At 36.6% G+C, this 14,491-nt stretch overlaps 3 protein-coding genes across 3 annotated transcripts in view; 2 read left to right on the forward strand and 1 right to left on the reverse strand.

Annotated features, from left to right (window-relative positions):
• Nucleotides 1–14,491, reverse strand: part of LOC134848436 (E3 ubiquitin-protein ligase MIB2-like) — a 445,218-nt gene that overhangs the window by 261,220 nt on the left and 169,507 nt on the right. The window lies entirely within an intron of this gene.
• Nucleotides 498–3,748, forward strand: LOC134848417 (proteasome subunit alpha type-5-like). Its single transcript, XM_063865860.1, has 6 exons — nucleotides 498–781; nucleotides 899–1,025; nucleotides 1,461–1,681; nucleotides 1,905–2,024; nucleotides 2,932–3,175; nucleotides 3,594–3,748. The coding sequence occupies exons 1-5, from the start codon at nucleotides 686–688 to the stop codon at nucleotides 3,115–3,117; spliced, it is 750 nt and encodes a 249-aa protein (XP_063721930.1). The 5' UTR covers nucleotides 498–685; the 3' UTR covers nucleotides 3,118–3,175; nucleotides 3,594–3,748.
• On the forward strand, nucleotides 8,713–10,949 carry LOC134848428 (origin recognition complex subunit 2-like). Its single transcript, XM_063865871.1, has one exon. It carries the CDS (start codon nucleotides 8,714–8,716, stop codon nucleotides 9,860–9,862), a length of 1,149 nt encoding a protein of 382 aa, XP_063721941.1. The 5' UTR covers nucleotide 8,713; the 3' UTR covers nucleotides 9,863–10,949.

Genomic DNA, 14,491 nt, shown 5'->3' on the forward strand with positions numbered 1-14,491 from the left:
TCCTTGGTTTTACGAGGCTCTTTATGAATGCATTGTAATTGTGTAATTTTTTTACATGTCAATTCTAAAGGCAATTGGACCACTTGAACAAAAAGTTATATAACAATCGAGGGTCAGGGGACACTCTTCTCTGTATTGATTGCTATCGATTTGAAACACAGGCTAAAACATCTGGCTAATGATGTAGAGGACCGGGTTTAAATCCCCGTGGGAACGATAGTTTGCTCATTTGAAATGTACCTGCCACTTTTTGTAATCTATCACCCTGTTTGTGGATGAAAAGATTACTGTGGTACACAGCAATTGATAGTTTGTGTTTTTCTTGAAAACTTAAAATCATATGCTTGATTTTCTTTGAAGGAAATCTTTATTCGATTTTTTTTGGGTGATTCGTTGTTTGTTCGCTTGTACATGCGAATAGCTTTTTTGCGTCTGTGTTCAGTTTAGGCCACAAAAGTGATTTTTCTAGTTTTTTATTTAAAAAAATAGTAAATCTTTTTTTTTAGATTTGATTTGTGGCTTGTTGATTCGGACTGCAGTTGTCTCTTCACACTTGTTTAAGCTCTCTCAGTTCGTGAGGTGTTGACTGCACTGTTGTTTGATATCGTCGACTCAGAGACTGATTCGATCGATTGAAGTGAAAACGCGTTGCAGTAGTTGAAGAACTAGGAGTAGGAGGAACAGTATGTTTCTGACGAGGACTGAGTATGATAGGGGTGTGAACACTTTCTCTCCCGAGGGAAGATTGTTCCAGGTCGAGTACGCCATCGAAGCTATCAAGGTAACAAAATGTGGGCATAAATTATGATTCAAGTGAACCACAGTTGATCGATTTTCTTGCTGCCTGAGAGTTTAAAAAAGAAAAACCCGGATAACCATGTTATTGTTTGGCGTTTAGTTGGGCAGTACTGCACTGGGCGTGTGTTGTGAGGACGGCTGTGTGCTGGTTAGCGAGAAGAGAATCACTTCACCTCTCCTCATCGCCAGCAGTGTCCGCAAGATACATGAGATAGAGTCACACCTCGGTAATCATGAGTCATCTTTTAGTTTTAGTCCCACCTCCAAGTCTTTAGGGCATCGAGCCGCTTAGTTTGAAATTCACTTGAGTGAATTAATTAATCAAACTCAAATATTTTTTCTGCATTTTAGACAAGTAAAATTAAAAAATTTTTAAACCGGATCGGTTAAAAAACTTATCGCGAATTTTATCGGTCAATTATTTGTTTTTTGGAATACAAAAAAGACTCAGCTGATTCATTGAATTGTTCAAATAAGATCTATACGCGCTAACATGGTAATCAAAAATTATATTCTGAAACGTATCAGTACCGCAACAAACAATATTCATTGGTTTTCGTATAAAAGCGATAAGTAGAGTAAATTACTGAAAAGACAGTGTCATGTCCACATGTGCGCAGTAAACTACTAGTTTTGTTTCATGCTGTTGCGTCTATTGTTAGCTGTTGCGGTAAGTGGTCTGATAGCGGATGCGATGACGATGGTGGACAAAGGGCGGGTGGAGGCGACGAACCACTCTTTCTCCTACGAGGAGCCTATTCCCCCAGAGTCCCTGACCAAGTCTCTTTCCAATCTAGCCCTCCAGTTCGGAGATGACTCTGGCAATCAGAAGAACTCAATGAGCAGGCCCTTCGGAGTAGCTGTCATCGTCGCAGGCATCCAGGTGTCGTGTCAAAATACTATTTTCTGTTATCCGGTCTAAAATTTACGACCTTAAATGAGCTCATTTCAGAAATGGGTAAAAGTATGATAGTTGAAAATAAGTATGATAGTTGATAGTATGAAATTGCTTAAAATCTTTGAAAAAAAAAACATTTGAAAACAAAATATTCATTTGTAAATTTGTTTTTGAACTTTTTTCTAGTTCTTTTTTGTGTTGTGTGTAGGACGGCCGTGCTCGCATGTTCCATCTGGACCCCTCTGGCACATACACAGACTGCAGTGCCAAGGCCATCGGAAGTGCCAGTGAGGGGGCCATGCAGCAACTGGAGGAACAGTACCACTCGGTGAGTCAATCTAACAAAAATACACTTAGGCGCATGCACGTTTTGTTTCTTCATACGACTACGCTTTAAGTTAGTAGAAAATTAATGTTGGATTTAGCAAAATTTATTTCGTTCGGAAAATTGATTTTCTTGAAAACTAAGGTGCCAAATCTGATCTTAAGGGTTCAATCGAAAGGACAAGCTGTGAAGTTGTATCGTCCAAGAGCGATTTGTGTTATTTTTGGCTAGGAAGCCGCTATGGACTTAAGAAATATTTGACCTTTTGATCCATTTTTGAGCTTTGTTCAGTTTCCCAAAAACCACCGTGCCAATTCTGAAAAAAAAAGAAGAAATTAATCAATCGGAGATCTTATCTGCTCTGCAAGACTATGTTCACCGTACTTCTGATAGGAATCAGCTATGGACTTGGTAAATTTCCAATTTATCATTTAATAACACATTTAAAATAAAAAACGCTCTAGCTTTCGCTTCGGTACATTTTTTAAAAAAAATTTAACAAACAGGTACCTCTAGCTTTCGCGTTTTTCCTAGTGCTTAACTATTGTTAAGCGCCCTTGGCACATATTCTAGGACATGTGACTTGAATCTCTAGGTCGTGGATTTGACTCATAGCAGATTTTTTACAATAGTTACCTTTTATTTCCTCTTCACTTTTTGACCCTTTTAGAGCTACTTTTTGTCCTTTTCTCGCTTGTGTTTGCGAAGTGCAGCTTTGCCTCGGGGAACTTTTAGAGCAACCTTGCTTCTGCTGTTTTTTATCAATTCAGACGTTGGGAGTAATTCCTTGGCTTTGATATTAATCCTGCTCTGTTTGTTTACCTAGTACCATTTTCTAATTTCCAATATTCTTCAGATCATGCAGCTTTTATCACTGCAAAAATTGTCTATTTTTGTGTTTGCGTTGTAGCAGATGAGTCTGTTTGATGCCTCCAAAGTGAGTCTCACCATCCTCAAGGACGTAATGGAGGAGCGACTGAGTAAGAGCAATGTGGAGGTGTGGCACGTGACCACTACGCAAGACGCTCAGGGCAGTCACGTGAGAGTGTTGAACGAGGAACAGGTGGCGGAAATTGTAGATGCCATCTCGGGATGATTGGAGAACACGAGGTCAAGTGTACAACTGTGGTAGTCGAAACAAGCAATAAATACATGTAGCATATCGTAGTTAACGACCAAACTAAATTACAAAAAATGGATAGTTTGAATATTTGCGCATTATAAGAATGGGCTTGGCCAAAGAAATCATTTGCATGGATCATGTAATTATAAATGTTTTTGAAGAAGATCTTTGAATTTCGCGAAGGTGCCGTCTTCTGAAAATTTTTTACACTTGCGAGAAATTGTTGTCCAGCTTTTTGCAATTGCGCTAAAAAGAGCCAATTTAGCTAGAACTGTTGCGCAGTGAAATTTTTCGGAAAATGTACCAATGTTAGAGTTCTAGAAGATAATCAAGCCCCCTGAGCCGCCTTACTTTTGAACTTGGAATATACTCTCGGTTTTTAGGGTCAGTATATACAGTTATATACAGTTTTCAAAAGTGGTCATTAACTATAACTGACTGCTTTTGAGCAAACGAGTGAGCAGAATTTGGAACCAATGAGCAACTAGTGAACAAACTGATTGATTGTGAACTGATTCGGGCGCAATTGAAACAGGCCAAACCCTGAAATGATATGACTTGTAGTTCATTTAACGTGTTAATTTGAATAAATATAGTTGACAAACCCTTTTCTCAGCCTTCGCTCTATTAACATTGTCAAAGCTGTCATTGTTAAAAGCTGTTTTGTATTTTCTCGTTACTTGAATAGTAGCGTTTCTAAGTGCCAATGAATGAAGTGAAGACAAGTACACTAGTGAACAAAATCACACGCAATTTCAGATTCTGCTCGCTAAAAGAACCTGCTTTCAAAGACTACTTTGGACTGCATCTACTTAGGTTTTCAGAATGTTTGATACCGAGCGTTAGAAAACGATCAGAGCTATGTCTCTGAAGGTATCACTATTTGATTTGAAGGACTTACCAATTTATTCCGGGTCTGAAAATGGCAGTTTTCATTATCTGTTGTAAGTTTTTCCAACTGCATGTTTTCCTTCTCATTTATGAGATTTAAAAATGTTTTTCATGGCATTTGAAACATTTTCAGCGAGAATGATACTTTTCCTAAATTTGGCTGTTTTTTTTCCTACAACTTCAAGTCCTTGTTAAGATTTACTGCAGATTATGAAAACTGGCTTTTTCAGACCCGGAAAAGAACCTTGAATATTTGAAAAAATATACGTAGAATTTTTTTTCAAATACATGAAAAAAGAAGCAGAGAAACAATGAAAATGACTAAAATTTATTTTGATCGTAGGTTGAAAACTTCTTGTGGGAGGTTCGTTACTGTGACTCCACATACAAAAAACAATCAAATGATTTTTTCGCGGTTTGATTTGATTTTTTTTTAATTTTCAGATTTCTTAGCGGAATAAAAATTTTACCTATTGATCCTTTTTCTCAAATTGAGTTAATTTTATCAAAAAAGTTTTCATCATAAATTATTCTTGAATTTTAAAGTGATTAAGGACATCTAATTTTTATTTTTAAATTCGAAAGCTTGTTCTCTGTTTCCTTGCATTCATCGGCTCTTTTCCGACTATATGTTGGCTATGTCCTCAAATGGACTTTTTATTCATGGCTTGACTACTGCAGGGCCATCCAGGGGAGCGTGGGAGGGGCTAAAGTGTTATCCATTTTATAGTAGCCGTTCCCACCTTGAAGCAGGAGGCGGATCGCGCTGGTAACTCTCTCGCCGGATTGAAGTGAGTTTCTTACCCACTCGGGCAGGATTACTCGGTCGGATCATTCTGTAATTTTTGGTCACCAACACTGAATTCTTGCTAATTTGAGAAAATTTTTATCTTCCATGATTTACAGATATTTATGAGGAAACAGGACGGATTATAAAGTCACAAACTGTTGATGCGCACTCAGAAGGACAGTTTTTTTTTAACTAAAGGCTAATTTCTGAAACTTGACTAAGGGCAACTTCACTTCTGATGGCAAGCCGTGAAATTCTTTTTCCGAGCTCTGCTTAAGATTTTTCACCGCTCTGTTTAAGTGTCAATGAACGACACTTATTTAGGTCTTGTTTTTTGTGATGAAAGGTTTTGAAAGGCGTTCATGCTCAATTTTGATTCACAACAGTTTGACTTTTGAATTCCTATAATGTTCAATGGAAATTCATTTGCTGAAAGGAGGGCAAATTTCGCTGTAAAAGTAGATTTCAATTTGCAGAATTCCCTGCGGGAAAAAAACAAACTAGCTTTTGATCCAATTTTCTCTAATAAGGTAAGCTTTATGAAAAAAAGTCAATCATAAAATATTTCTGAATATCAAGAAAATTAACGCGATATATTGTATTCGTCGAAATTATAATGAGGTTAAAAGAAGGATGGTTTCCTTCAATTCATTTTTCGGTTTCCTTGAGTTCAGTGACATTTTGACATTTTTCTTTCTAGTATGTTACAAGCCAAGCGCTATCAGCTCAGTTTTTGATCTTATTCAATTGAAATGTTGACATTTATTAATTAGACTTGCGAAGCAATTTGTTATAGTACGAAATTTCTTTTTTTTTACACTTGCGAAGCAATGTGTTATAGTACGAACTTTCTTTCGTTTTCCAACCTAAGTCGCAATAAGATATTTTGTTGCACCTTTTATATTTAGTTGCACCTTTACAGCTTATTGATATCATGTGCTTTGACGTTCTAATAGTTATAAGTTTACAGTTGATGCATTTTCAATTCATCAATTGAACCAAAGAAAGCTATTTGTTTCAAACGACATAACAATAATAAAATCTCGATTTCAGAAACTTTTGAACTCAAAATATCTCAATTTTTTGAAATGCATAATTAATAATGTGGCTTTAAGATTTGCGGTTTTTTACATGCAAAATAGTTTCTTTTTGTATTTGATGCTACTTTTGCTGCATCGAATTGGCAAGTTTTTAGCATATGTAGCTGCATTATTGGTGGCTAGTTTTTGGGGATTTTAACCATCCGCGACTGAATGTTTAGTGCGTGAGACTCAAATTTACTAGGTCGCAGATTATTGCTAATTCGAGTTTTTCCTAAGCCTCGCGTTTTTGCAAACTCGAGGTTTATTTTTCCTTTTTATTATGTCACTTGATAGAGTTGCATTTTGGTAGTGTTCTCGTAAGTGTTTGCGAAGCACAGCTTCGCCTCTAAATATTCATACCCTTCTTGTATCTATCGAGTAACGTAAAAATTTTCAAGGTTTTTTGATTTAGTGAGTGTCATTCAATTCAATAAGTTATACAAAACCGTCCGCAACAGAAGAAAAATTTAAAAAAAACAGCTCAATGCAATTTGTCTGGAAACAATGGTCAGTTTTGTTTTAAGAAGCTGGCAAAATTAACGAGAAAAAAAACAGGAGTTGTCATATTAATGGAAAACGTTCATTCACACTTTAATTTTTGAATAGCTTATCTTTGTTGAATCTTTGTTAAACTTGAATAGCTTATCTTTGTTGCCCCTGATTATGAATTAATTGCGATATCCGTGGTCGCTTTTTTTAAATTGCTAAATGGGCGCGTCCTCACTTTTGATTTTTCACGAAATAGTTTCACGAAGATATCGAAAACAGCTAGCACGAATAGCTGCCTAAGGCTTTATGTAGAAAGTTGTTTCAAGAAATATTCGAAAGTAAGTGGCAGCGTCAGGTCTATCGGAAGACTTCAAACCTTGTTGCAGAGAAAAGATTAGAACTCAGAAGAATTAGCAAAAGTTATAACTTCCCAAGGAACACAAGGCCGTCGAATACACGAGAATTTCAATAAGCAAATGGAGAGGATGTTAATGATCGAATACACGAGGATAGCATAAGACAACTGATGATGATGTTGTTGATGATAATGATGGTCTTGGTTTGCTGTTATATTTTTATCTTCTCAGACAATATTTTGGTGTTTTTCATGGTAGGGCGTCAATTCGTAGCAAGGCATTGGCAAGTAAAATAAGCTTGCTCCGCTGAGCTTACATCCAGTACGAGAGGAATACTGTGCGTGAATCAATGTTCTCAGCTTAATCTACTGTGACGAATCATTTGAATCTTATTTTGGTATCACCCTGGCGTAGTTCTCTGCAATTTATAACCAACCGGAAAGAATGATCATAAGAAAGAAAGAATGATCATAAGAAAGAAATGGAATAAAAAAGCGGGCGAATTTGAAAGATCAAATTAAGCTAACAAAAAATGAAGATCAGTTGATGTTATTTTGCTTTATAAAAAGAGATATTCTCCTATTAGCCGAGATTTGGAACAAACTTGTAAACTACGAAATCATTTTTTTGAAAATGTTTAATTTAGTGCTCATTAAATTCTGCTGTGTTAGCATTAGTTTTATTATTTACTAGCATGCGTTTTTTATCTTTTATTTGTATTACGCTTGCTTTTTTTTCTGGTTAACAACTTGTTTAACAGAACCGTTTGGTATCATAATGAACTCAAATTTCCTAGCGTCTCCGACACTCTTAGTCTGGAGGTAACGAATAAGCATGGGACGGCAAAGGTACGTGGTTCGAATCTGTGAGGACCTGTTTTTTTTCGTTTCAAAAGTTTGTCGGCTATTTGTCTGCTTATGTTTTGTCGGCTTAGATGCCACATCGTAGTTTTTCCGGGCTCTTTGTCTCCCCCCTCCACCTGCAAAATCTTACCATTGAATTTTTGTTCACATTATCCGAATGTTACGAAAATTGGCATGCAAACTAATTAGGCCATGGCAAACATATTTGATCTTCATGACTAACTTTGTAAAACCGCTCGTTACACCATAAAATTGATGCTTATGTTAGGTGGAAAAGGAAAACGAGCCTTTTTTGCTAAATGCTGTTTTCTTTATAGTTGCTTTTTATGTTTTAATTTACTCTCTCTTGCAATTTTTAATTCTACTAACCTTGACTTCGTATTTTTTCCTTTTTTTAGAATTGTTTTTGCTTGAACAATTTTTTGACCTAAATGATTCGGGCTTTTATTTTATCGGCTTACTAATCTAATTTTGGGTTTTTGAGGGAACCATGATTTGTATGCTTTCCCCCTAATTGCACAACGTCAAAAAATATCAGAATAGAATTTATAGTTCAAATTTGTTTCATGACAACAATATTTTTTTGCTCGAAAATAGTTTTTGAATTTTTATTAAACGCCGTCAATTGTTTTTCTGGACGTGTTTTCTGCAAATTGAACATCATTCCAGACAACATGTTAAAGTTTTTTAGATGTGGTTATTTCAAAAAATTTTCAGTTTTCTTTGGACTTCGTTGCTTCCTTTCCCGATCTGTCTGCTAGCTTGCAATGCTATTTTTGTGGTATCGCAAGTGATGCGAAGCTCCGCTTCGCCTCTGCGCTTAATATATTTATTTAGTAAGTGGAAATAGCGCAGTTGTGAAGGCATACATCTCTACCTACAAAGGTTTCATATTCGAATCCTTTAGAGGGAAATTGTTATTCGTTCAATGCTTATTTATTTTCGAGTTAATTGTTTTTTTTTGTATAATGTTTTTGATAATGTTTTTAAGTTAAGAGGACAGGTCATGTTTATTTTGTTCCTTAAATTTGATGCAATAAGAGCGTTTCCTTAAGTTTCCAAACAATTTATGTTTCATCTTAAATTGATTCAGATTAAATGACTTCTAATACTTTTGAGAGCGCCCTAGAAGTGCATGACGAGAACAAGGGACTTTCTGCGAATTTCGGGTTTCGCAAGCAAGGAAAAACTAGTAAACTAACTTTGGAGAAAGAGTTCGCCGCGCAATCGCAGCATTTTTTTGAGTCGAGCTCTGCGCAATCGGCGGTGAATACCGGAGTTCCGTCCAGTGGTTTGGACTCAAGTAAACTACCGCTCATTGATTCCCAGAAATACGCTCAAATATTGAAGAATTTGAAGGATAGTCATGAAGATCATATACAGCAACTGCGTGAAAAATATGAAAAGAGATACTTCATAAAATGGCTGCGGTTGATGTATTTCGGTTATAATATTTTAATGCACGGCTACGGCTCAAAAATATCTCTTATCGAAAGTTTTCGACAACATTATCTGATGAATTTCAATCACGTCGTTGTTAAAGGCTACTATCCAGGCCTGAACCTTAAACATGTTATGAATTCCATTTCGGAAAACGTTGGCTTCTCAAATACGTTCACGCCGAATAACATGGACAAATTCTGCGCAGCGTTTTCGGATCATTTTGTGAAAAAGGACCTTGATCTTTTTATTGTTATTCCCAGTATTGATATTGCGCTAGTGAAGGTAAATAAGTTATCACAGCTAATCGCTAGTCTGGTCAAGATGCGACGGGTTCATTTCCTTGTGAGCATAGATCACATAAATGCCGAACTACTTTGGGACAACGAGGCTAAATGCGAAATGAACTGGTTGAAGTTTGACTGTACTACTTACGAAAATTACACGATTGAAACTAGTTTTGAAAACAGTCTGTTGCATAATTCAAGTGGAGCTCTCGCGTTGTCGTCGCTGGCGAGTGTAGCTCAAAGTTTGACACCAAATGCCAAAAAGATTCTCGAAGTGATTATCAATTTTTATCTGAAAAGTGCCGATTCGAAATGCGACGGAATGTTGTTCCAGCAGTGTTATCTACATTGCCGAGAGAACTTTTTAGTCAACAGTGATCTGTCTTTGAGGGCCCAGTTGCGGGAATTTATTGACCATGGTTTGGTTACTATGAAAAAGAACGTTGAAGGCATAGAGTTGATCTGTCTGAACTTGACGCGATCTGTTATGACTACTTATCTCGAAAACAACAAATACTAGAGATTAAACTACAGTTTGTTTTTGATACCGGTGACCCAATTGTTTTTTTTGCGAATTTACTTGTTATATTATTTTTGTTAAACTTCGAGTATGTGAGCAGCAACCTGGCATTATGATAAAATGTGTTCAGTTGTTAAGGTAAAGGAGCTGAGGATTTTTCGAAAGAGAAATAGTGTTGAACGATTTCAAATGTCGGCTTAAAGCAGACAAAACACGAAAATATTACCTTCAATGTTTCTTTCTTTCTTTAGCCCATGTTGGGCGGGTGCAGCTCAGCCGTCTCCAGGCTAAGGAACTTCGCTACTTCAACCGGCCTTGAATACAGGTCTGCGGGAGTAACAGGGGAGGGATTTCTGGGACAGTTGAAAATGTGGCAACTATTGTGGGGTGACAATAAACAGTAAGGGAAAAGTGGGGAATTTGGTTGTCTAAGCGGGCGATGTAGGTGTTTAAAAGTCGACTATAACCCGACCGAAGTTGGGAGAGCTTACAGCGAGTGGTTCTTAGAAGGGACTGTTCTGAGGGGTCGATGCTCGAAGGTGGAGTACAAATTACTTTTGAGGGAGGGGTTTCTGATGGGAACTTGGTTACCCAACTTTTTATGGTTTTGTTTTAAAAGGGGCTTGTAGTGGTTCAAAACTTACTCTGAGTCGTTAGGATTTAGTGACAGGTTTTGGTCTGTTACGAGTCTGTGTCGTCTTTAAAAGCTCTTAAGATGAGTTGTCGAATTTGACGAGTTGGTTTGGGGTAAGAGTGATAGAAATGATTTGAATGATGCAAACGATATGTTGAAATTAAAAACTGAGAAGTTAAAAGAGAGTGGTGGTTATTAACGTTCAGGATCTCGACTTCACAGTGAAGGTGGGCAGTGGAGCTCATAAGAGTTGAGCCAGTGATCACCCAGAGGCTTGGTTTTGAGTGACCTGCAGGTGATTACTGGAAGTTTTGCTGGCGGCGTTTTGCTTAAATTTTTGCAAGACGAAAGTAAGGTAACTGATCCTTTAGAGGACGCGAATGCTAGCTTACGGGAGGTGGAAAAAAAGGTGGCGCAGATAACCTTTAAGTGAGCGTGATGCTGCCTCGGGCGAAAGGGTGAAAGTCATCGGCGTATGAGGTGAGACTAACTTTTTCGGCGGGCGGAGGCGCGTCATGGATGTTCAAATTAAAAAGAGTCGGTGATAATACTGAGCCCTGGGGAATTCCACAGTGAACAATTTTATGGGGGGGGGGTTCTTGGTTGTTGAAAATGGTGGTGGCTTGTCGGTCACATCAATAATTGCTCAGCCAGCGAACTATGCCTCTTGGCAGCGGAGTGTCATGAATGCGTTCCACTAGTGTTCTATGACATACCATATCAAATGCCTTCGAAAGATCAATTGTGGTGACGACAGTACGCGAAGGAGGGTGGTTGTGGTGGAGTGGAAAGGGCGGAAACCGTGTTGGTGTAGCATTTGGAAGGTGCTTTATTAAAAAACGGTGGATTAACCTCTTCAAAGTTTTGACAGCGGCCGCAATATTGAAACAGGCTTGTATGAAGTAGAAATTTTATAGTCCTTTTCAGGTTTGGGCAGAGAGATTAACTTGAAATTTTTCCACATTTTGGGGATAATATTTTCAGACAGCGAGAAGTTAAATAAATGAGTCAAGTAATCAAGTTCAAGCGGTCCGAAGGGTTTGTGAGGTGTTCATTGCAAAGGCCATCCGAACCGAGTGCTCGTGAGATTTTTCTATGCGCAATGGCTTGTTTAGTTTGTTGGGGAGAGAAAGTTGGGTTATCAGAAAGAGAAAGTTTTGCGTTTTTGCGTTTTGTTTTCCTGAAAACTTGTCGGAGGTATGGATTCTAGCATTGGTAAAATGCACATTGAATGCTTTTGCTATGTCAGTATCGAAGGTTATACCTTAAGAGCCAAAATTAATAGGGTGCCTCCCTACCTCAGGCCTGGATCCGTTTAAGGAGCGTACCTATTTCCAGAACTTTCTGGCACCAATGCGGTAATCACAGTTCTGGACGAATATAAGCCATTTATTTTTCTTGCTTTTTGTCATACTTTGTACCTTAATTTTCATTGTGTTCGGGTGTTATTTCTAACATGGACGCCTTTCCACGACATCGTTTTTCATTGTATTCTCAGCAAATACAAGATTTCCGGATTTGTTTTCCTACTTTTTCTTGCTAGATTTAAGAGAGCAAGTGTCTTGTTTTGGATCTGTGTGAAACCAAATATCAAATATAAAAACTAATTTTCTTGCCGCATTTTCTGGATTTCATGTTAACGATGAAGTAAGGGAAAACGTCACGACGGTTATTCTAGTTTTTTAAGAGTAAACACTAAAGAGTGAAGACTCTTATTTTGGTCTTGGTGATTTTTTTTCAGAAAAAGTCTGAAAGTTTGTTCACGCTTAATTTTGATATTTCGCGGTTTGACTTGTTCTTTCTTTTTAATTTCAGTGCTTTTTCATTGTTCAAAGGAAGGCAAATTTTTCAATAGAGCAAAATGCAAAGGTCACGAAAAACGGGATCAACTTTTAGTTTCGAAAATGGAATTTAGTTATCACATTCGAAATACAATCATTACGTATTTTTCAGTTTTCTCAAATTGGGCTAATTTCATGAAAAAGTTGTAAATTATAAACTGATCCAGAGATTGAAAGGGGTTGAAGGCCATCTATTTTTTCTTCGAAATTTCGAAGGCTGAGATTTTTCAAAAAAACAAGTAAGTTTTTCTTTCTGTTTCTTTGCGTTCCTTTCTCTTTTCCAAGTGTCAGTCGGCTGTTCTGCGTTTCCGTGTGCAAATTTTATTCAATTATACAAAAGTGAGTTTTTATGACTAAACAAGTTCATATAAAGCCAAAAAAAAATCACCTACAGCTGAAAGTTTTAAGCGAATAAAAAGCCACCTGTTTATTAATTCGCCTGCACAAACGCTTTGATGCAGTCTTAAACATTTTACCGCTTGCGATTAGCAGACGTTATCAAGTCGAAATAGTTTTTTTGTGTTAACTGTTTGTTAAACAAAATCATTGCATCACGTCGTCAGCTACTCCGTCAATTCTTTTTTTTTGGTAAGCAACATGCATATCTTGAGCATTTTGCGTTTTATCTAATTGAAATCTAGTTGTCAACTTAATAACTCCGGTTTTGTGACATTTCAATTACAAATTGGTTCAAAAAAACTAAAATTGGTTCAAAAACAAGGGGCACTAAAAATTTTTGATTTTCCAGATGTTTAACGCTTTAATTTTCATGGCGGTTTTTTTTCGGCTGAACGGTTGTCTACCAAAGTATAAGCGGCTTCGTGTTTTCCGTTATAATGCTAATTCTAGGTGGCAGTTGTATTTCGTGAAATGTTTTACTCAAAATTTATCTTCATCTGAGACAAATCGAGTTCATTGTATGAAAGTTATTTATTTTTTCAGCATTTTTGCAAACTACTTTCCGAATTGGTGGCTTTCGTCTCATCGTCCGTCGGCTAGATTCCCAGGATTTTTTTGGTGTACTGCAAGTGGTTCAAAGCTCAGCTTTGCCTGTGAATCTAATTTTGATCCATAAATCTGGTTAGAAAATTAGAATTCAAAACTTGCAAGAAAACACGGTGTACCAGTATATTTTTCTGAAGACCAATTTGAATGCTGAAAACTGTTCCAAGATTGTTCATGGAATTTTTTTGGGCGGCAATTCGCCAAGAATTCTGAGTTAGACAACCGCTTTTAGACAAATATAGTCGTCGTTGTTTTAGTTGTCTGATTTAATTTTTAGTTTAATCGTTTCTGACCAATTCCAGTTATTCCTTTTTGGCAATGAAATGATTGTTTTGCCATTTTTTAAAGATGTTCTAGTGAGCTATTAAGGTTTAAAATCAAAACGTTTCTTTTCTGGAAAAGATTTCTTAAAAAGACAATTTCCCCGTTAGACTGAATGTGAATCTAGTTAGCAAATGTTCCGGAGGTTTTTTAAATTAGCGGTCGAAATCAATTTTTTTTGTGAAATGATTGTTTTGCCAGCTATGACATGACATGCTTTTAAATTATGTTCTAGTGAGCCATTAAAATTAAAATCAAAAAAGTTCCTTCATGGAAATCCTAATCCTATGGTCAAAATTTTAAAAAATGAGATATCTTTGAAGATTTCTCAAATAGCAATTTCCCCATTAGACTGAATGTGAATCTGGCTAGCCAATATTCCGAAATTTTTTTTTAGAAAAAATTACGATCGAAATCAATTTTTGTTGGTGAAATGATTGTTTTGCCAGTTATGACGATATGCACTAATGAGCCATCAAGGTTTAAAATAAAAAAAGTTCTTTTCTTGGAGTTCTATGGTCAAATTTTTTTGAAAAAATTGATATATTCTTTTTACCACGTTCTCGACAATTAATTTCATAATATTCATTTTGGGATTTAAATCACCACCAATGAGGCAGCAATACAATACCAACAACACGCCTTTTTTAAAGCTAAAAGTTAATTCAAAACGAAAGTTTGGCTTAATGTCAAACCGAAAAAGTTAGTTTCATTGATCCGATATTTAGAAGTGGGGTAAAATTTGTGATTGTAGAACATAGTGTTTTTCTTACTTAATTGTTGAGCTTCCTTGAGGTATCACCAGCTTATCTACGAAATCTATATTTG

Source organism: Symsagittifera roscoffensis, chromosome 1 (assembly GCF_963678635.1).
Source record: "Symsagittifera roscoffensis chromosome 1, txSymRosc1.1, whole genome shotgun sequence".
Lineage (NCBI taxonomy): Eukaryota > Metazoa > Xenacoelomorpha > Acoela > Convolutidae > Symsagittifera > Symsagittifera roscoffensis.

Coding starts and splice junctions, on each gene's coding strand:
- LOC134848417 (XM_063865860.1), top strand. CDS start 686: ATGTTTCTGACGAGGACTGAGTATGATAGGGGTGTGAACACTTTCTCT. Junction 1,026..1,460: donor TGAGATAGAGTCACACCTCG/GTAATCATGAGT, acceptor GTCTATTGTTAG/CTGTTGCGGTAAGTGGTCTG. Junction 2,025..2,931: donor TGGAGGAACAGTACCACTCG/GTGAGTCAATCT, acceptor TTTGCGTTGTAG/CAGATGAGTCTGTTTGATGC.
- LOC134848428 (XM_063865871.1), top strand. CDS start 8,714: ATGACTTCTAATACTTTTGAGAGCGCCCTAGAAGTGCATGACGAGAAC.